Raw genomic sequence first — 20,123 nt, forward strand, 5'->3', positions numbered from 1 at the left:
TCGGCCGGGTCCTGATCCTCTCCACCCGAGGGCACCCGCTCACCCCGAAACCTGCGATTCGGCGACAGGTGGGGAGGCGAGCGGGGTTCCTCTGCCCGCCCAACGTCGCTCCGCACCCCTGCTGCCCACCCGCGTCCCGGAGCAGAGAGGGAGCGCGCCTGGGGCAGGTGGCGCTGTCCCTCGGGCGCTCAGACGCGAGGCAGGCGCTCCGGGAGGCGGACGGGGGAGGGGCCGGGAGCGACGGGGGAAGGAGGGAGGGCCAGGGGCGGGCGACAGCAGCGCCCCCGCACCCCCCGCGCCTCCAACACTTGCACCGATCGCTCGCGCGCAGCGCGGCGTAGCCCCGCGCGGTGCTCGCTCCTCCCTCCCTCCTCCCGCTCTGTGGCTCCCGCGCTCCCGGCGAGTCTCCGGCACCGCGCGCGCGGAGCGGCGCACAGACAGGCGGCCCCGGGACGCCTCGGCCCGCGCCTCCTGGGCGGGCTATGTTGATTGCCCCGCCGGGGCCGGCCCGCGGGATCAGCACAGCCCGGCCCGCGGCCCCGGCGACCAGCGGGGACTATGAACCGGAAAGCGCGGCGCTGCCTGGGCCACCTCTTTCTCAGCCTGGGCATGGTCTACCTCCGGATCGGGTAAGGGCCGCTCGCGTCCCCTCCGCGCGTGTCTCGGCAAAGTTGGCTCCGCGCGGGGAGGAAGGTGCGCTGGCCGCGGACCACCAACTTCTTCGGCCCTTTGCGGGGGACCTGGTGGGCGCGGTGCGGGAGCCGCGCGCGCACAAAGGCCCCCGCAGGCGGACGCCCCAGGGGCGCACGTCGCTCGGCACTCAGGCAAGGGGACTGGCCATCCTGTGGGCGTCCTGAGGAAGCCCACAGAAGTAGAGAGCGCCAGCAGGGGCTCCTAGCTTGCGGGGTCTCGGGAGAGGGCTAGCTGGCGCAGAGGGTCAGCTCCTGCCGGGGACCCTTCAGACCACAGGGACAGCAGGTCCAGCCAGGAACACTGAGCCGGAGCCCCCAGAGCCGAGGAGGAACTCAGCAAAAGGAGGCGCGGGCACGGCCGCTCCTAGCACAGGGCAGTCCCCAGGTGGCAGCGGGACCGGTCCTTGCAAACAGGGAGCAGGTACCCAGAGGGAGGGACGTTCGCTGGCCAAAACATAAACCGACGCTCGGAGCCCTGGCACCACCCAATTGCTAGCGACCCTTAGGTGCTCAGAGTTGCTCCCCAAGTCTAGGGGACAGCGCCTCCCGCCCCCCCAGCAAGCATACACAAAGGTGGGAGAGAGAGACCAGCCAGCAGAGCCAGCGCCAAGGAGAGGCGGGACACCCCGCCCCCGGGACTGCGCTGCACAGGCCGCGCAGGCGGCCCGGGAGCAGCCCCGGGGCTTCACCCCAATGTGTCCCTGAAGTGGGGCGCGGGGCGGCACTCTGCGTGGAAGACAGAAGGGGGTGGCCGGGGTCGCGCCTTGCTGGGCATCTGCAGGGCCCTTTGTACTTGGGAGATAATGCATGGGAGGCACCGAGGGGGGTGGGCGGCGATGGCTGTAAGTGCTGGCGCTGAAGGGCCACCGGGCAGATCTCGACCACCTGCCCCTCTGTCCCTGAACTCCCTTCGCCTCTTTTGGGGAGGGCCGGGCGGCTGGGGCCCGGCCAGGGGGGTGTGTGGAGCAGGTCCTTTGTGTTTTGACACTCTGGGTGCAGCCACCTCCCCATCCCCCGCGACTCCGGAGTGAGGATTTGGCAAGTTGACGAGTCGCGGCGGCCAGCAGGTGCGCGCAGTGTGGACCAGGCGGCCACCAGCCCCGACCGCAGGCGGAGAGGCAACCGCGGGCGGAGAGGCGGCCGCGGAGCTCGCGCGCTGCCCGCCTGCCGGTGTGTTTTAAGTGGTATTGATTCGCCCGCGTCTGGGTGGCTTTTTTTTTTTCCCCTTTAATCTTCATCTTGGCCGGCGACCCGCAGCCCCGCGCTCATCCAGCATCCAGGAAGCCGGGCCCTGGCCGCGTGCGACATTATCTCCTTTTTAATTAGAAACGGGGCGGAGACACCCGGGAGGGGACAGAGAAAGGGAAAACAGCAGAAAATATCCTCCCCTGCAGCCCCGCCCGGGCGGACACCCCCCACCCCTGGCGCCACGGCCTCATTGGCCCTGCGGGGACTCAGCCGCCCTGGAGGGACTTAGGGAGGGAGCCAGGCAGGGCGCCGGCCTTCCGTCCCGAGGCTGCCCTCTGCAGCGCGCGAGAGGTCCAGGTTAAGAGGTGGGAGTGGCAGGGTGACTTTGGGCCAGGCCATGCTGCTCACTGGGCCTCAGGTTTTCCATCTGTAAAACGGACATGAGGGGGAAAGTCCCAACATTCTTGAGATGTCGTCCAATCCCCCCCAGGAAGGGGGTTTCTATCCTCTTCCAGTTGATATTGGCTCATCTGTGGGATTCTTTTATGTGGATAGTTCAGGAGATGCCAGCGCCAGTCTTTGGTAACAACCATCAGATCCCAAAATAATAAACACAACACCACATTTAGTGATTACTCACTTCGCACCTGGCCCCTTCTAAGCCCTTTCTGTTTTAGCACATTTGATTTTGACAGCAGCCCTGTGAGATGAGGACTGGTTGCCAACACCCTTATGTTAGGGATGGAAAAAGTGAAGAACAGAGAGGGTGTGTAACTTGCCCAAAGTCACACAGAAAGTGAAGGAACTCTGGTTCCTCTGAAGTTGTTTTTTTTTTTTTTCTTGGTGGGGGCGGGGTACCAGGGATGGAACCCAGGGGCACTCCACCACTGAGCCACCTCCCCAGCCTTATTTTGTATTTTTTTTAGAGACAGGGTCTCGCTGAGTTGCTTACAGCCTCACTAAGTAGCTGAGGCCGGCCTCCACCTTGCCATCCTCCCTTCTCAGCCTCCCGTGCCGCTGGGAATGACAGGTGTGCGCCACCAGGCCTGCCGGCCTTCCTCCAGGTCTCAACCTGTGTCTCTCTATGTTCCCCCCCCTGCAGGGGCTTCTCCTCGGTGGTAGCTCTGGGCGCGAGCATCATCTGTAACAAGATTCCAGGCCTGGCTCCCAGACAGCGGGCGATCTGCCAGAGCCGGCCGGACGCCATCATCGTCATAGGAGAAGGCTCCCAAATGGGTCTCGACGAGTGTCAGTTTCAGTTTCGCAATGGCCGGTGGAACTGCTCAGCCCTGGGGGAGCGCACCGTCTTCGGGAAGGAGCTCAAAGTGGGTAGGTACTCACCCTAACACTAACACCCCCGGAGCAGGGTCCTCGGGCTCTGGGGAGACCCGCATGCCCTTGAGAGACTTCTGAAACGCCCTGCAAGAAGGTTCCTCAATAGGGGGACATCACTTGAATTCCCAACAACTGTTCACGGACTCAGTTGCAAACCAGCAATCAGTTGGTGTCAATGCCCATTGGCTGGTAAAAGTGTTGGTGTTGTTTTAAACCAATTTTGAAACGAGCTATTCCACCTAAAAATATGGATCCTGCTTCTTTGAAAAATCAGCGCATCTGCAGACAGCTTATGTCTGTGCCCCTCCCCGCCACCGTGGTTGTAATGACCTGGAGCTGAGACCCGGGCTTCCTGTAGATGGAGTGAGGCAGCCCATTTGCTGCCGCAGTCCCCACCACTCCCTATTGTGCCTGTCATAGGATCTGTCGGGACTCTTAGGCTTTTGACTTTGCAACCCCTGTTTTTTGGGCGGGCTGTGGGCTTGACAGGTAGTCACGCGGACACACGCATGCGGGCAGATGCAGACCCAGAGTGTTGAGTCACACATTTAACTTCTGAGGCAATCCTGAGAAAATTCTAGTAGGAAGGGGGTGGAGAACAATGTCAGTCTCCAGGAGGCCCTGGCCAGTGGGGAAAGGTCATGCAGAGTCTCTTTCCACCTCTGTGGACCTGGGGACCTGGAGAATAATGAACTAATTATTAATGAACTAAAAATGAAACTCCCTGGGGTCTTTTAGGGACTTGGGGGTTCACCTTTCCAACGTCCCAGCTCCAAGAGCAGCCTTGAGCCCTCTTCCTCCCTCTGCCCCAATGTCAGCAAATCTAGTCTTGCAAAGATCCTCCCCAAATCCAGCCGCTTCCTCCATCCTCAGTGCTTCCCCATCAGGTCACACTGCTATCACATCTGGGCTCCAAGATGGCCCCCACTCCATCTTCTCAATGCTCTTCCAGCCTTTCTAAAGATCCTTCTGCCCCTGGTAGGCAGGATCACCCTTTTTAAATGGAAATCAGATCATATCATTACCCTGGGTGTCCTCCAATCAGAATACAGTCCCAGCTGCTCAGCTGGCCGCGGCTGATCCCTGCCCCCATCTGCTCCCATGATCCCCCTGCCCCATCCTCTTTCCCAAACCCACCACTCAGTTCAGCTGGGGGGCTTTGGATCCCTTCTGCAGGCCTGTACCCCTAGCTCTGGTCTTTTGGGTGCATCCGAGTCTCCTAGAACCACCCTGAATGTCCCTTCTCATTGGCTGCTCCCTCCATCCACCGAGCACTGATGGAGGAATCCTAGCTGTTAAGCAGCACCCCGTCAATCTATCAGGCGAGAGTAGGCGGAGGTGACCCCAAGAAGAGCCCCAGGAAACCCATGAGAGAGCGGGGCTCCAGCAACCTGGAAGGAGTCAGTCTGAGTCTGAATGTCAAGATGGCGGGAGCTGTTGGAGGAGGGTGAGTGGGAGCGTGAACTGGCAAAGTTTGGATTGAACTGTATGAAATCGCCGCTCTTCAGTGATAATTGGGTTATTAAAACAGCAACTTCGTAGGATTCCGTCTGGAAGATTCATGGAATCGTTGGTACCAAATCCATTCATTCACGCATGCCCGCATTTACCAACTATCTATTGAGTGACCACCGTGGAGGCCACAAGATCTCCAGAAGGGTGTGCCGACCCGAAAAGCATGAGGTCAGCTGGTGTGGTCAGGGAAGGTCTCTGGTTGGTCCTCCCAGTCAGCTAGGAAGGGGATACCTTGGTCTGGGGCTTCTAAGGTGTTAACAGCGACATTGTAGATAAGCAAAGACTCCCAGGTAGTCTGAGAGGTCACTTCCCTCTGAGCTTTGGTTTCCTCGTAATTAAACAACTGTCCCACTGCAGGCCACCAGGAAGCTTGCTTCAGGGATGCTCTTGAGGTCACCTGGCTGCCTCTTGGGAATACACATCTAACCAGGGCTGCTTTCTGCTGGCGAGGACCAAGGGGGTTGGCAGTTGGGACTTCTGGAGCCTTGGCACTCTCCGAACCACACACAGGCTATAAGGCTCATCTTTGAAGGAGCTTCCCAGAAGCTCCACCCCTTATTATCTGCTTACATCTCATTGGCCAAAATGTAGTCACATGGGCACACCTAGCTACAAGGGCTGCTGGGAAATGTAGTCTTTTATTCAGAGCCACTGTGAGAGGTTCTTAGGATCTCAGAGTGAGAAGGCAGTAGGGGAATGGACCCGTGACAGGTGCCGGGACCAGCCCTCCACCTGGCCCTCAGCTCTGTCCGTACCTCTTAGCTTCTTTCTGAGACTTCAGGGGTCTCCTGCGGGGATCTGAGAAGACCCTGAGCACACAGCAGGCACGGCCCCCTTGGATGCCAGTCACCAGACCCCAATTCAGGCCACCTCAGCCAAAGGGGAGACTTTACACAGGCTTAAGGAATCAGAAAGCCAGGGATGGTGCTGGCTTTCAGAAGGGCCTGGTCCCTGGGGGAGTGTCACCATCAGCACCCCCAGAGCCACCTCTGGGGACAGCAGATGACCTTCACAGTCCCAGCACCGCCACTTCCAGTGTCCAGTCCCTCAGGAAGGAGCCTTGGCCTTCCTCTGGCAAGCACCCTCGAAAGTGCCAAGGCTGACTCTGATTGCTCGCAAGGCCTGACCGCTGGCCGTGCGTCCATCCCAAATTGACCCCCATGGCCAAGGGCCTGGGAACCCCACTGTGACCTTGTCTCGGGAGAGGGACTGCTGCCTGGTGGGCTGGTCTGCTCAGGCCGCCATCACCAGGTACCTCGGGCTGGGACGTCATCAAGTGGCCTTGATCCCTCTTTATTCCAGAGGCCGGAAGTTCAAGGTCGAGGTGGGGGGAGGGCCGGTTTCTCCTGGGCTTGCACAAGGCTGCTCTTCCACCGTGTCCTCACGGGGTCCTTCCTTAGCGTGTGTGCGCTGGCGTCTCTGGTGGCCTTGCCTCCTTTGTCAAAGGAACACCAGTCCTACAGGATTGGGTCCCACCTAGTGTGGCCTCATTTTAACTGAACCACCTCTTCCAAGACCTGCTCTCCAATGACAGTCACGTTCTGGGGTCCTGGGGGGGTTCGGGCTTCAACGTGTGAATGGGGGGGGGGGGGTCATGTAACTCAGTCCATAGACACAAGTGACCAGACAGCGGCACTGTCTGCTTACATCTCATTGGCCAAAATGTAGTCACATGGCCACACCTAGCTACAAGGGCTGCTGGGAAATGTAGTCTTTTATTCAGAGCCTGTGGGGCCTGTGGTTTCTCAGAGGTGAGGCTCCCAAGATGGAGGGAATGGTCAGACGGGTGGAGAGAGGCCCCGATCTGGGTCCCAGCCATAAATGGGATCCCAGGCAGAGAGACCAGCAGAACAAAGGCATGGACGCATAAGAGCCATAGAGATGTGTGCGGGGGTCTTCGGGAGATAAAGGTGGCCACGGCAGGAGGTGAGGCTCAGGTGACAGGGCAGGCCAGCTAGCTACCAAGGGTCCTGGATGTCAGCGCCAGGGATTCTCTCAGTGTGGTGTTTGACGCCCACATGGGTTCGAACAACTGATGCCCAGGCCCAGCGTGACCCTCTGGGGCCCTAAGGAAGCCATCACCTCGTTCTGGACTGCTTCTTTAAGTAAAGGATACGGTGACACCGCTCAGGTCCATCATCAAGCTAAACAAGGCTGCACCCTGGACATCCACGCTCAGAGCCTCCCTCCTGCCTCCCGGCTCGCCCTCCTAAACCAAGCAGTCTCTTTCCCTGAATCTGGGGTCTCCATTCCCTGGCTGGTTTATATTTAGTTTATCATATGGATAAACCCCTCAATGTAAATGATTTCTTTTTTCTTTTTCTTTTTGGTGCTGGGGATTGAACCCAGGGGCGCTTAACCACTGAATTGTTTATATGTTATTGAGAGACAGGGCCTCGCGAGTTGCTGAGGCTGGCCTCCACCTTGCGATCCTCCTGCCTCAGCCTCCGGAGCCGCCGGGAAGCCAGGCACGCGCCACCGCGCCTGGCCATGATTTCATTTCAGTTGTGTTTCATTGTGATTGTGCCAAGTCACCCGGGGCTCCACGCCCTTCCGCCATCCGTCCTTTCACTGAGGATCAAGATGGCCCCGGGAACTGAGACAGTCCCTCCTCCCGTGTCACCTTAAGTTGCCCTCTTCATCCCCAGAGGAGGGACGTCCATCTTCCTCAGAGTCTCAGCGCCAGGCAGAAGCTGGTCTTGCCACAGCTCTGAGACCAGCAGTGAGGCCTGCCATGTTGTGCGTCTGCCATGTTGGGGTTTCTCCAGGCTGCCATGCACTGGGGGAGGCCCTGGTCCCCTTGCTGGGCTGCGGGGCAGCCAGGCACGCTCTGGAATCAGAGTCACACGGCTGAGTTTCCATCCTCGCCCCGCCTGGCGGTGCCGACGATCACAGGTGAGCCGCTGCTGTGCCTGCCCTCAGTCTACCCGTCTGAAGAATGGGTACAGCACCACCCACCTCTCCGCCTGGCAGCAGCATTGTATGGTACCGGATGCGGGACCCTGGCATCTGGTGGGCTGGGTCCTCAGAGAGCGTCCCCGTCCCACTTCCCCGGGCGACACAGGCTTGGTGAATCGGGGATGCGTGCTCTAGATTTTATTCTTGGCGTAGTAGAAGCTGGTGGCTGGGTCATGAAGCTAAGCTCGTGTGAATTATGGCGGAATGTATTCCCAACCTGTCCACTGCGCTCGATCCCCGGGTTGAAACCTCCGTCTTCAGAGATGGAGCAACTACAGGAACCTTCAAAGGCACGCTGTCTTGGTCCCCAAATCCACACAGCCATCTGCACAGCATCTTCCTGCTGTTGCTCTGTGCATGACCCGTCCCGCCCATCACCATGTTAAGACCCAACCGGGGTTTCCTGTCGCTCTGAGAATAAGCTGCAAACCTGTCTCATGCTCCTTGACCGACTTCTGCCAAAGTCCTCTTGTCTCAGAACCTTCGCCTTTGCTGTTCCCTCTGCCTGCATGCTGTTCCCAGCTTGACTCGCTCTCTTGATCCTTCCATTCCCCGTTCCCATCGAGAAGTCTCATTACCGGGCCCGTCTTGAGTGCAGACCTTCCGTCCCACCCCTCACCTGACCATATTTTTCTCCAAGATAGATTCTCTATTATTTGGTCATCTGCACAGCACTGTGTAATGGTTGAGCCCTAAAGTCACCAGCTCAGGCATTTCCCAGCTGTCGACCTTGACCGACAGGGAATGATGACAGCACCTGTCTCATAGGTGGCAGGAGAATGTGATGACTTATCCCACGTGAAGCACTCCGACCTGTGCCTGGGACACAGGAAGAACTCTGTGCTGTGTTTGTTTGTTTGTTTGTTTGGTCCCAGGGATCGACCCCAGGGGTGCTTAACCACTGAGCCACCTCCCCAGCCCTTTTTATATTTTATTTAGAGACAGGGTCTCACTGAGTTGCTCAGGGCCTGGCTAAGTGGTGGAGGCTGGCCTCCAACTTGCCATCCTCCTGCCTCAGCCTCCTGAGCCGCTGGAGTTACAAGCGTGCGCCACCACGCCCAGCTCTGTGCTGTTTCTTGATTGTGTTGTTGGAAGTATCATCCATCACTCTGTCCAGAAGGAAGCTCCCCAAGGGAGCAGAGACCTCTGACATAGTACCTGGCATGCAGAGGGGACAGTGAGGACAGTGGGCTTTGTGGATGTCAGGACACCCTGTGCGGCTGAAGCAGACCCCTGCCCCAGTTCCTCTCTGGAGCAGGGGTGGAGACAAGGGGCACCTGGGAGAGGCGGCTGAGTGGTGGCCGGTCTCCTGCCCTCACCCATGTCATGCAGATCTCTACCCAAGGGCCGCCTCCTCCAGGATGGCTTCCTTGACCATTCCTCCCAAGACAGCCCCCCACCCACAAGCCCCGCAGGTCACCCTCTGCTCCTCTCTCCAGCACACACCACTTCCACAAGGGACCTTGCTTGCTTCTGTCACACGTCCAACTTGAGACCTCTCCCCCACCACAGAGGCAAGACCTGTCACACATCATCTCTTCCTGGCACATAGTAGGTGCTCATGAAACACATGAAGATGGGCAGGCCAACTCCATCCACCCTGTGTGTCCCCAGTTGCTCTGAGTCCTTGCAGATGGAACCTGGTCTTGTTCATCTTCTGAACGCCAGATCTGGGGAGCACCTCAAAACTAGGAAGTGCTCTATTTTCTTTGGGTGTTTTTCGACCCCTCCCAAATACAAGACTGAACGTTATTCATTTCCACATACTTTAGTGGGGACCGAGTTGCGTCTGGCATTTGATTTAGGGGAGGAGGGTTCAAAGATGGTCTGGACCCAGAGCGGGGTTTGTGGACCCACCCAGAACCACCCGGCCCCGGCTCCAGCATCTTTCCCGAGTTTGCAAAAGACCCTCCATCTTGGTTCTCACATTGATGTGAACAGTGAAATCTACCCTGTGGGGTGGCGTCCATGAAATATCTCCCTCTAGTTCAGAACCCCAGGTTTCCTATCCAAATGCACTACATTTATGTAAATGTCCACTGCACCTATACTAAGCGCTGTCTAGGACAAAATATCCCTGAGACAAGCCTACCTGATTTCAGTCTCTTTCCTGGGTGCGTTTCGGTGACATCTGTGCTTATGGGAGGAGAGACTGCCACACACCTGGAGATCTGCCCGTGTAGCCACTTACCCAGGCCACAGGTGTTTTCTAGAATCTCCACCCTGTCCATGCTGACCAGCTACCCACGAATCGTCAGCAGGCTGTGCTTGGGGGACACTTGCCATCTGGAGGCGACAGACAGATAAATCAGGGCTGAAATGTGGGAGGATGGTTAGTTAGGTGGACTGTGACCCAGAGTTCCCTGCAGGGGTCACCTGAAGCAGGGGTTAAGACCATGTTAAGACCCAACCGGGATTTCCTGTCGCTCTGAGAATAAGCTGCGAACCTGTCTCATGCTCCTTGACCGACCTCTGCCAAAGTCCTCTTGTCTCAGAACCTTTGCCTTTGCTGTTCCCTCTGCCTGCATGCTGTTCCCAGCTTGACTCGCTCTCTTCATCCTTCCGTTCCCCGTTCCCACGGTGCCCACCGGGGGGGAGGTCAGAGAGGGGAAAGGCTCAGGTGGTAACCAGGCAGGAGCATCCAGAATGGCTCACGTGGGCTCTAGGGCACCGGGCAGAGAGGGCAGAAAGAAGCCAGGGAAAGAGGTGGGGACCCAGCCCTGGCACGGGGCTCTCCACGCCAGATCCAGAGGTTGGCTCCGGGGTTGGGAGTTGCCCAAGGGCTGGAATCAGGGGAGAGCCCGGATGTAGGGAGATCATCCCATTCTGTGCGCCCATCGGAACGTGCTGCGTCCGCAGCGCCGTCATCCGCAAAGAATCCCCGGCTTGGCCCGTGCGTCCTGGGGACCCTGCCTTCTTTTCCACAGGCTGGTGGCCTCCTGTCTGGTCCCCTCCTGCCAGAATGTTTCCAGGGGTGGACACAGATGACCCGGGATTCAGCCCTGGGCGTCCACCCTCCTCTCTGGACACACTGGGGAAACTCTGAGGCATTTCTGACCTTCCCCCTGCCACCCAATCTGTGGCCCACCCGTGCTGGGCGCTTCCTGCTGGGCCTGGGGTCCCTGCACACAGCAGCACCAAGGTTCCAGCTTCGTGTCCGTCCCAGGCCGTGAGAGTGGAGCCCGGGTCTGGGGAGCCCATGGATGCCGGGAAGGAGGGAGGGGAAGCCCTTTCCAGGGAGGGGACTTTTCTTAGCCACACGCCATCTTACCCAAGCAGAGGCCTATTCTTGCCACCCTTCTTGCTCAGAAGGCAGCGAACAAAGGACTTTTTGTCTCGTCTGCACTTTCCTTTCCTGCTAGCCTCAGTTCATCCTGGCTCTGAGCTCTCCTGACTCCCTTCTTTGAGATGAGCCTTTTGTGACCGGTTCTCTTTCCGGAGGGGAGCAGCCCCACACGCAGGCGCACACGCCGTCAGCCGTTCCTTCCTCCTGCTGCTGAGACCTGGCAGATAAATGATCCAGGTCCCCACAACCCAGCGGGGGCGGCCAGGGGAGGGGATGATACTCAAAGCCGCCACAAAAATGAGGGCCACCGATGGGGGGTGTCAGCCAGACCCCCGCTTAGAAGAGGGGGCACAGCAGCCGCGTCGTGGGCGATGTGCTGATAATCGATAATGCATGTGATCCCACAGACCATGGAGGGGTCCCTTACCAGCCAGGGGGACACGGAGACTGCCCTGTGCGTGGAGGACCAGGCAGATGGCTGACGATTCCCATTTTACAGATGAGGAAACTGAGGCCTCAGGAGGGGAGATGACCAGGTTCAAGGTCCAACCGCGCTGGGAAGGGGAGGCAGGATGTGAACCCAGGTTTATCCGCCTCCAAAATCTACTCCCCCAGGCAAAGAGGACAGGTTGGGGGACCACCAGGGAGGGGCAGGTCCTCCGAAGGGGGAAAGGACCAGGGAGGGGATGAAGCTGGGGAGAAAGGAGGCTGGGGACCTGCACAGGCGCCTCCCCCAGCCTCCATTTCTGCAGCCCGGTTTCCTTCTAGGCTGGGTCCAGACACATGCTCCCCGCACCCCCCAAGCTTTCTGGCTGGGCACCCGGAGACTCCCTGATCCCTCTGGATGGGGACAACGGCAGGCAGCACGCTGAGCTCAGAGGGGCTCTGAACAGCCAGGGCACGAGGCTGGCAAGAACCACGTTTTTTCCATGTGTCTATTTTCCAAATGATCATCTATTTCAGCCATGTCACCGCAGATTGCTCACCCTCTGACCCATTGCCTTTAAATAGCAGGAGAGAAAAAAAATTTAAAAAAACCAACAATGCATTTTGTGGTTTCCAGTAAGATACCGTAAATACACCCAGATAATATTCCGGTGCAAACCATTTACGGCTGAGCAGGGCGGTGGAGTGGAATCTTTCGGGCAGGCTGGGACATCAGTTCATTTCCTCTGTCCCCACCGGGCTCAGGATGGAGCTGGAACAGAGAGGGCGTCAGCGGGTGATAACGCTGACCCTTCTCTACGGAGCGCCTGGTGGGGGCGCTCGCTGCAGAGGCTCCGCTTCATCGTCGGGATAACTGGGCAGTGACCTGCGGCGGGGCTCCTCGTGCACAGATGGGAAAGCTGAGGCTCAGGAGGCAGAGTCCTAGCTCAGGGTTGCTCCGCTGAATAAGTAGACAACAGAGCTCCATCTTACCCTAGTTCTGAGCTGAAGTCCTCCCGCCCCCCGGGTTCCCTCTGGGCAGCGCCCTGGGCTTCCACATGGAAACTTTTACCTGGAGATGTGGGTGGGTTGAGAATTAGAGAGGGACTGGGGGCAGGTGGCACACGCTCTTCATCCCTGGCGGCTCGGGAGGCTGAGGCAGGAGGATCGCAAGTTGGAGGCCAGCCTCAACCACTTAGCAAGGTACTAAGCAACTCAGCGAGACCGTGTCTCTCAATAAAATTTAAAAAGGGCTGGGGATGGGGCTTAGTGGTTGAGCACCCCTGGGTTCAGTCCCTGGGACCAAATAAGTAAATAAACAAGACCTGGCTGGCTTTTCACGGTCTCCCTGCCACCAGGTCTCTCAGCCCGCTCCATTTCTGCAGCAATGAAAGAAGACATCTTGGAACGATTCTTGCAGCTATCTTAACAAGAGACCAAGGAGATGGGCAACTAAAGCAGAAGTTTCGCCCTGTTTCCCAAGACTTCCTGTTTATGTAGTCAGGTCTGTGCATAGATGAGAAAAGAGAGGCTCAGCAACGTTGAGTGATTTGTCTAAGGTCACCCAGCACCCACCAGGATTGAAATGAGAACTCAGGTCTGACCCAGTGGGCTCCAGGGAGGCTTCTGGAGTGGGTGGGGCTGCAGGTGACCTCCAGGTCCCCTTGTGTCTCCAAGCCTCAGTTTCCCACCCCATCCCGCGTCCGTGAGGCATTGGTGGATGAACCTGAACATGGCTTCTGAGCCTGAGAGAGCAATTTCCATTCCAAGACTCTTTTCTTCTCTCTGCCGCAGCCGGTCCGGGGCCTAGCACGCTTTCCAATTTAAATGGACCTGATAAATTATTTATTGATAAGGTAATTGATAATAAGCCAATGCCATCTCTTGACAAGAGTCCCTGACTTCAGCCAGGGGACTCTCCCATTAACCATGGGCTTTCAGAGGGAGAGGGGGGACAGGAAGGGACTGGAGGGAGGCCTGGGGAAGGACTCTGCCCAACTTCGGGCTTGCATCCCAATTCTGTCCAGTGGGTCAAACCATAAAATCATGGAGAATGGTATCTACCATTCACAGAATCCAGCGGAGAGCTAAGCATGCATCTGGTACCTAATGGTTGCTCAACAAATGTGACTTCCTCTCTCCACCTCATCCTTCCCTCTCCCCACGAACCCTCCAAGCTTCTGGGTCACTCTTTGCAGGATGGGCTGGGAAGCTGGGCTGGTGGGGGCTGGTGTTCATTACACCATATTGGTCAGAACTTCTCTGACCCTCAGTTTCTTCATCTGCAAAATGGGGATGCTGTTCTAGCAAAGAGCAAATAAGACTGACTCGGTGAAGACCGGCTGTTGGTCACTATTTGGAACTTGCTGCCGTTCATTTACTGACTAGGTCAACATTTCCTAAATACTTATGATGTGCCAGGGAATTTGGCAAGGATCAAGACCAAGTGAAATTCTGGACAGGCACTGGGGTAGGTAACCAGGAAGTGACGGTAAACTGATAAGTCTAATGTGACGGGCATTGATAAGGACCTCAGAGAAAACTGAAGCAGAAGTTTCGCCCTGTCTCCCAAGACTTCCTGTTTATGTAATCACAGGTGATGCTGCTTTTGCCTGTGGGGTCAGGTATGTGCACAGATGAGAAAAGAGGCTCAGCAACATTGAGTGATTTGTCTAAGGTCACCCAGCACCCACCAGGATTGAAATGAGAACTCAGGTCTGTCTCATTCATTCATCTCTCACATATGATGCAGGAGGCAGGGGCAAGACCGAAACAGTCCCAGCTGACTTGGGGACCAGTCCTTGCTGGACACTGGATACACAGTTGTCTGAGGTTGGCTTGTTCTGGTTTTTTTTTTTTTTTTTTTTTTTTTTTTTTTTTGGTCCCAGGGATTGAACCCAGGGTGCTTCACCACTGAGCCCCCTCCCCAGCCCTTTTTATATCTTATTTAGAGACAGGGTCTCACTGAGTTGCTTAGGGTCTCCCTAAGTGGCTGAGGCTGGCCTCCAACTTGCCATCCTCCTGCCTCAGCCTCAACCTTGTGATCCTCCTGCCTCAGCCTCCAGAGCCACTGGGATGATAGGCCTGAGCCACTGTGCCCAGCAGCAGGCTTGTTCTTTGGGACATCATGGAATTTAGTGAGACAGAAATGGGACTTCTGGATAATAACAATAACAACCACCCTGACAGTGGCTGACATTTACTGAATAATGCCTCCGTGCCAGGCCCACTGCTCAGTCGTCACTGTGCCCATTTCACCAGAGAAAGCAACAGGGTCTCAAAGGGTGCCAGGCCTGATGTCCCTTCCACAGCCAGCGGACACAGGGCAGTCTCCTCAGGCCCAGGCTAATGCAGGTGGGCAAGGCTAAGGTCAAGGTTCAACAGTGACTCCGGCCCGTTCCTGGGTCCCTGGGAGCCCTGATACCAAGAACGACTGTCCCTCAAAGCTTCCTGGTCCTGGTGAGGCCCAGCTTGACAGGGAGGCCCCTGCACATGATGAGACTCTGGTCTGGTCTGGGGGTCCACCTGGAACCCAGGGGCGTCAAATATGACCAGGGTGCCTTTCCTCACCCAGGGGCGTGAGGGGGAAACCACAGTCACTACTGTTACCTTCGCTGGGTCACCTGTCCTCATCGCCGGCACCATTATGCACTGCTCCCCGGGGACTCAGAGAAACTGGGCGTGGCCACCCGCTGGATGGCAGAGGGGAGGAGCTTGTCCCCGCGCCTGCGCACAGCAGCAAGCAGCTGGGGGGAAGGCCAGGCTCCGCCCCCTCTTCAGTTGGCATGGTCCACTCTTGGTCTGATAAAGGGGACGCGGTCTCCCTTCCGCTGGTGGCACCGGCAAGCTGCACCTCGGAGTTACCTAATCACGGGGGACAGTCCTGGGTCTGTACGGGGTGTCTGGGGACGGGGTGGGCCTCTCAGCTATGCTACCCACAGCTGGGTGTCCTGCACAAGCCAACCTTTCTCCTGAAAATTAATGGCGGCCTCCCCCCCCAAAGCTTCACTTGCACCCCTCTTGGGAGAACAGCAACTCCCCCCGGTCAGTGAACACTGTAATGACTGACCCCAAGGCCACTTTCCTGTGCCAGGCCATGCTTTGACATTGACTTTTTTCTACTCCTCATAACCACTGTAATAAACTGGGTCCTGTTATCACCCCATTTGATAGTGGAGGAAAGGGGGCACAGAGAGGTTAGGTGACCCACCCGAGGTCACACAGCTGGACAGACATGGAACAGAGACTCCTGTCTCGTGCCTTTCCGATTGTTCCTTTCTAATGGTGTGGTCCTGGAGGGTCTGACCTTAATGTTGATGTCCCCCCTAGGGTTTCTGTGTGTCTGTGTTTGGGGTGTGAGCTCCGTCCCCAAATGGGGACAGGGATGGGGACTTTCTCCTTGTCTTTCTAGGGGTCCCAGGGAATTGCTGACATAGGGTCCATCTTCCCACTTGATTGGAGTTCCTGGAGCCCACAGGGGGATAAATCTGAGTCCTCGATCTGAGAAGAGGTGGCCAGCAGTGCCACAGGTCTCTGACCCCTGCCTGCGCCCCCTCCTCTTGCTGTCTGAGTTGGGCCTACTAGTTTTCTAACCCGTCTGGGGTCTGGGGGTGCAGGCTTTTCCTGTGTGCCCTCTCCCTGGGAATCTATCCACTATTTCTTTCCCAGTGTCCTGTTGCAGAAGGGCTCAAAACCTTGTGGCCTTCATTAGAAAACTGCCTCCTTCACAGAGCCCAGTAGCTGGAGGCTGGCCCATCCCCAGCCTCCCTACAGGGCTACGGGGCTTCCTTGTGTCCTGCGAGCCTAGCCAGGAACTGGTAGAACTTACACGGCACTACTTGATTCCATATAATCAAACCAATGTTGGAATTCCAGCGGCTCAGGAGGCTGAGGCAGGAGGATCGAATGATCGAGGCCAGCCTCAGCAATTTAGCAAGGCCCTAAGCAATTCAGTGACACCGTGTCTCAAGTTAAAAAATAAAAAGCGCTGGCGATGTGGCTCAGTGTTTAAGCACCCCTGGGTTCAGTCCCCAGTACCAAGAAAAAAACAAAATAAAATAAAATAGCATTGTTGGGTTTTATTACCTGACCGGAAGTCCAGCTAGCATCTGTGGTCCTCTGTGCCCGGCCCTGTCAGGAACGTGATACCCACAGATGTTTTATAACATCCAGAAAGTGATAAATGCAGACTTGCAAACTCAGTAGGTGCTCAGATAATGCCCTTTGCAAGTCTCAAAGGTGGGGACAGAGGCGCAGTGTCACAGGGTGCCTAGCTGGGGGATGTTTGTTGAGCCAGGCACCAGGCTAAGCATCTCATTGGCCCCTGTCTTTTACCTTCTTGGGGTCTCCTATGCGGTAGGCACTGGCCTTATCCAGGTTTCACAAAGGAAGAGACCGAAGCTCTGAGAGGACCAGAGACGCATCCGAGTCATAATCAGTAAAAGGGTGGGCTGTGGTGTGAACCCAGGCCTTGTGTTAACAGGGACACAGGGACACACAGATGTGTGGCCTGGTGTGCTGGAGAAGAGCCTCCGGAAGGCCTGGCCTTCCCCCCAGCTCCTCCTGGCCCTGCTTCACCAGCCCAAACTCTCCCTCCAGGAACCTCCCTGAGGCCCAGGGAGCCCGCGGCTGCGACAGCACAGGGCCTTAGTGCTCCTGCAGGGACCAGAACCACAGGCGGGGCTCCCCAGAGAGCCGCCGTGAGCCACCCTGTAGTGTAGACCCGGCTCTTGAACTCGCTTTCCAGCGGGAGGCTGGGGTCCGGAGACGCCTGACGTTCAAACCCACACCCGATCCCCTGTCCTGAACCCCAGCTGCTCAGGGCGCCTGCGCCTCCACGGGGAAGCTCAGAGTCTAGCAAGGGAGCCCTGGAGGAGGGCGGGGACGGGCACCTAATATAGCAGGTGACACACTGCTGGCATCATCCTGGCCACAAGAGCACGCAAGCTACGGCGTCCAGCCGGTGCCGGGAGCCGAGCACAGGCTGAGCGCTTGGCCCACAGGAAGGAGCTTGTCCACTGTCACCGCGAGAGATGTGTCCCCACTTTAAAGCGGAGGAGACCAAGGCTCAGAACGTGGCTGCAAGTCACAGAGCCGGGGCCCCGGGCTCTGGAGCTTGGGTTTGGTCTCCGGGCTCGCGGCCCATGCGCTCTGCAGGTGTTCCAGATGCGCCAATGCGAGATCCTGGGGGCGCTGTGCGCGTAAGCGGTGGACACGCGGTCCTGTGCGGGGGACACGCGGTCGAGGGGCTCAGGAGGGGCAGGTGGTGACCGGCTGGAGGCCCCTCGCCTGCCCCGTGCCTTCCTTCTCCGCCGCCCCACCAGCGTCTCCAGGATGGGGACCCCAGGGTCGTGCGCCCTGGGCGCTGGGGCATCGGCAGCGGGGGCTTCAGGGGAGCCAGGAACGGGCGGCCAGCCTCTGGGGAGGCCGTGGCCTTGAGCTCGGGGTTCGGGCTCCACCAATCCCTTTCCCTCTCTGTCCCTGGCAGGGAGCCGGGAGGCCGCCTTCACCTACGCCATCATTGCGGCGGGCGTGGCGCACGCCATCACGGCGGCCTGCACCCAGGGCAACCTCAGCGACTGCGGCTGCGACAAGGAGAAGCAAGGCCAGTACCACCGCGACGAGGGCTGGAAGTGGGGCGGCTGCTCGGCCGACATCCGCTACGGCATCGGCTTCGCCAAGGTCTTCGTGGACGCCCGCGAGATCAAGCAGAACGCGCGCACGCTCATGAACCTGCACAACAACGAGGCGGGCCGCAAGGTAGGAGCCGCCGCTGCGCCGAAGAGCTGCGCTGGCGTCCTGCGGTGTCCGGCAGCAGCCGGGCTCCCACTCCGGGGTCCACGTGCCCGTCACCGTTTGTGAATGGATGCAGCTGTGGGTTACTAAAGAGGCTGCTAACCGAGTGACCATGAAAACAGATCTGATGTTACTCAGCCAGATGGAAAGAGGGGTGCGGGCCAGCTCTTATCCTGGGTCTCCAAAGCCAGCTGTGCAAAACCTTGGGGGTAAGGGTTCCATGGGGATCAGCTGCCAGAGCCGCTCACCTGGCCTGGGTCATCTTAACCAAGATCTGGAGAGCAAAACAAAGGAGGTGAATGTTCCCTGGTTATTGATGCTTCAGATTCTCCTGGATCTTAGAAGAGAGTCTGAGTTGAGAGAAGAGTCGGGAATGTTCTAGCATGTTTCCAGTGGAGGACAAAGGGGGCTGGATACCCCAGCCAGTGAGCAGCTGGCTGTTAAACCTCAGGAGCAGCAGATGGGTCTGCAGGCCCAGAGTCCAGGGCAAGGGTTCATGGTGTAGGGGGATCACAGGGGACAGGTGCTGTCCATGTCAGGACTAGCCACAGTCATTGAGAAACCGACCAAGGTGCCAATAATGTAGTCCGTTCCCATCCCAGGAAGTTTTCCAGCTTGACTTACATCTTGGGGCAACCAAGTGACTGCACCTGGCTTTGACAGTGTCTGAGGTTGACACTGAGGTTGAAGCAGGCTCTGGAAAGGCCTGGAAGGATGAGGTGCTCAGAGCCCATCCTGGAGCCTTGGAAGTTTGGGTGACAGCCTGAGCTCTCGTTAGTGTCTGTGAGCCAGGGTGGCCAGAGAGGGAGGGCTTCATGCCTGGTGGCACTGGGGACAGACCACTGCTGTAAAAGGACACATAGGGTCACCATGAACCAGGTGTGAGGGTGCCCACCTGTAATCCCAGCAGTTGGGGAGGCTGAGGCAGGAGGATCGCAAGTTGGAGGCCAGCCTCAGCAACTTAGCGAGGCCCTGAGCAACCTAGCGAGACCCTGTCTCTAAATAGAACATACAGAGGGCTGGGGAGGAACACAGGCCCCGGGCATTCAGTGAGTTCCTAGGAGACTCCAGCCCCCTTCAGCCATGTGGGGACTTGGGCCCAGGGTGGCCAGACCCTCTGATTTTAGTCTTAGATTTTCATGTGCCATCAGCTTGGATTTTAAAACTGGTCTTTAACAAAGTACAAAAACCGAAAATGACACTTGGGACCTCAAACGGGTCAATCTACCGGCCAAGTCCGGGCCTCCAGCACCCCAGCTGGGGGTGAGTGGCAGGCAGGAGTCCGGAGCCCGGGCAGCCTCTACCCTGGGCCACGCCGTCTTCTGGCTGCTGATGTTTTCATGGCTGAATCTGCACAGCGTCCCCCCCACCCCAGGGGCACTGTCGATAGCCACCTGTTACAGGTGGAAATGGAGCCCTCGAGGAAGGTGCCAAGGGTCCCTCCGCGCACAGAAACCCAGACGGAACCCAAGCCCAGCACGCCCAGCTGCGGGGTTGGCAGATTGTCCATGGTCACGCTTATGGGGGCTGGTGGTGATCAGGGCCAGGCTGGCCACCCGTGGGGGTGCCCGGGGTCAGGTCCAGCTCGCCGAGCCTGCCTGCCTTGCCGTGTTCTCAGGGGCGACCTGGGCAGGGCGCGCGGACCCCAGGGCTGGCCAGGCGCGCTTAGTGAGCGCGCTCCGCCCAGGGCAGCTGCGAGCCCAGTTGCGCGCATGCGCGTCAGGCAGCAGCGCCTCCCCTGTGCAGGAGCAAGGCCAGTGCAGAGGGTGGGAAGCGCCACGCACGCCTGTCCCTCCCTCCTCGCAGGCCACTAAGTCACGCCGGGAAGCCACTCAACTGATCTACCCCAGGGGGACAGTTTTGAGGCCCTGGTAGGGTCATGGGTGGGGGCTCCCGCCCAGGGTGGGACAGGCTGTTTCCTCGTCCTT

The 20,123-nt window shown here is 58.1% G+C and overlaps 1 protein-coding gene across 1 annotated transcript in view; it reads left to right on the top strand.

The window, feature by feature from the left end:
• The first annotated feature begins 308 nt into the window (after positions 1 to 308).
• The window catches only part of Wnt7a (Wnt family member 7A), a 51,541-nt gene continuing 31,726 nt past the window's right edge, over positions 309 to 20,123 (top strand). Inside the window, exons 1-3 of the mRNA XM_047534790.1 lie at positions 309 to 629; positions 2,983 to 3,209; positions 17,888 to 18,159. Of these exons, the coding sequence (XP_047390746.1) occupies positions 559 to 629; positions 2,983 to 3,209; positions 17,888 to 18,159 (570 nt within the window). The 5' untranslated portion in view covers positions 309 to 558. The remainder of the gene's footprint in view (positions 630 to 2,982; positions 3,210 to 17,887; positions 18,160 to 20,123) is intronic.

The sequence above is a fragment of the Sciurus carolinensis genome, chromosome 19 (genome assembly GCF_902686445.1).
Source record: "Sciurus carolinensis chromosome 19, mSciCar1.2, whole genome shotgun sequence".
NCBI classification, from domain to species: Eukaryota; Metazoa; Chordata; class Mammalia; order Rodentia; family Sciuridae; genus Sciurus; species Sciurus carolinensis.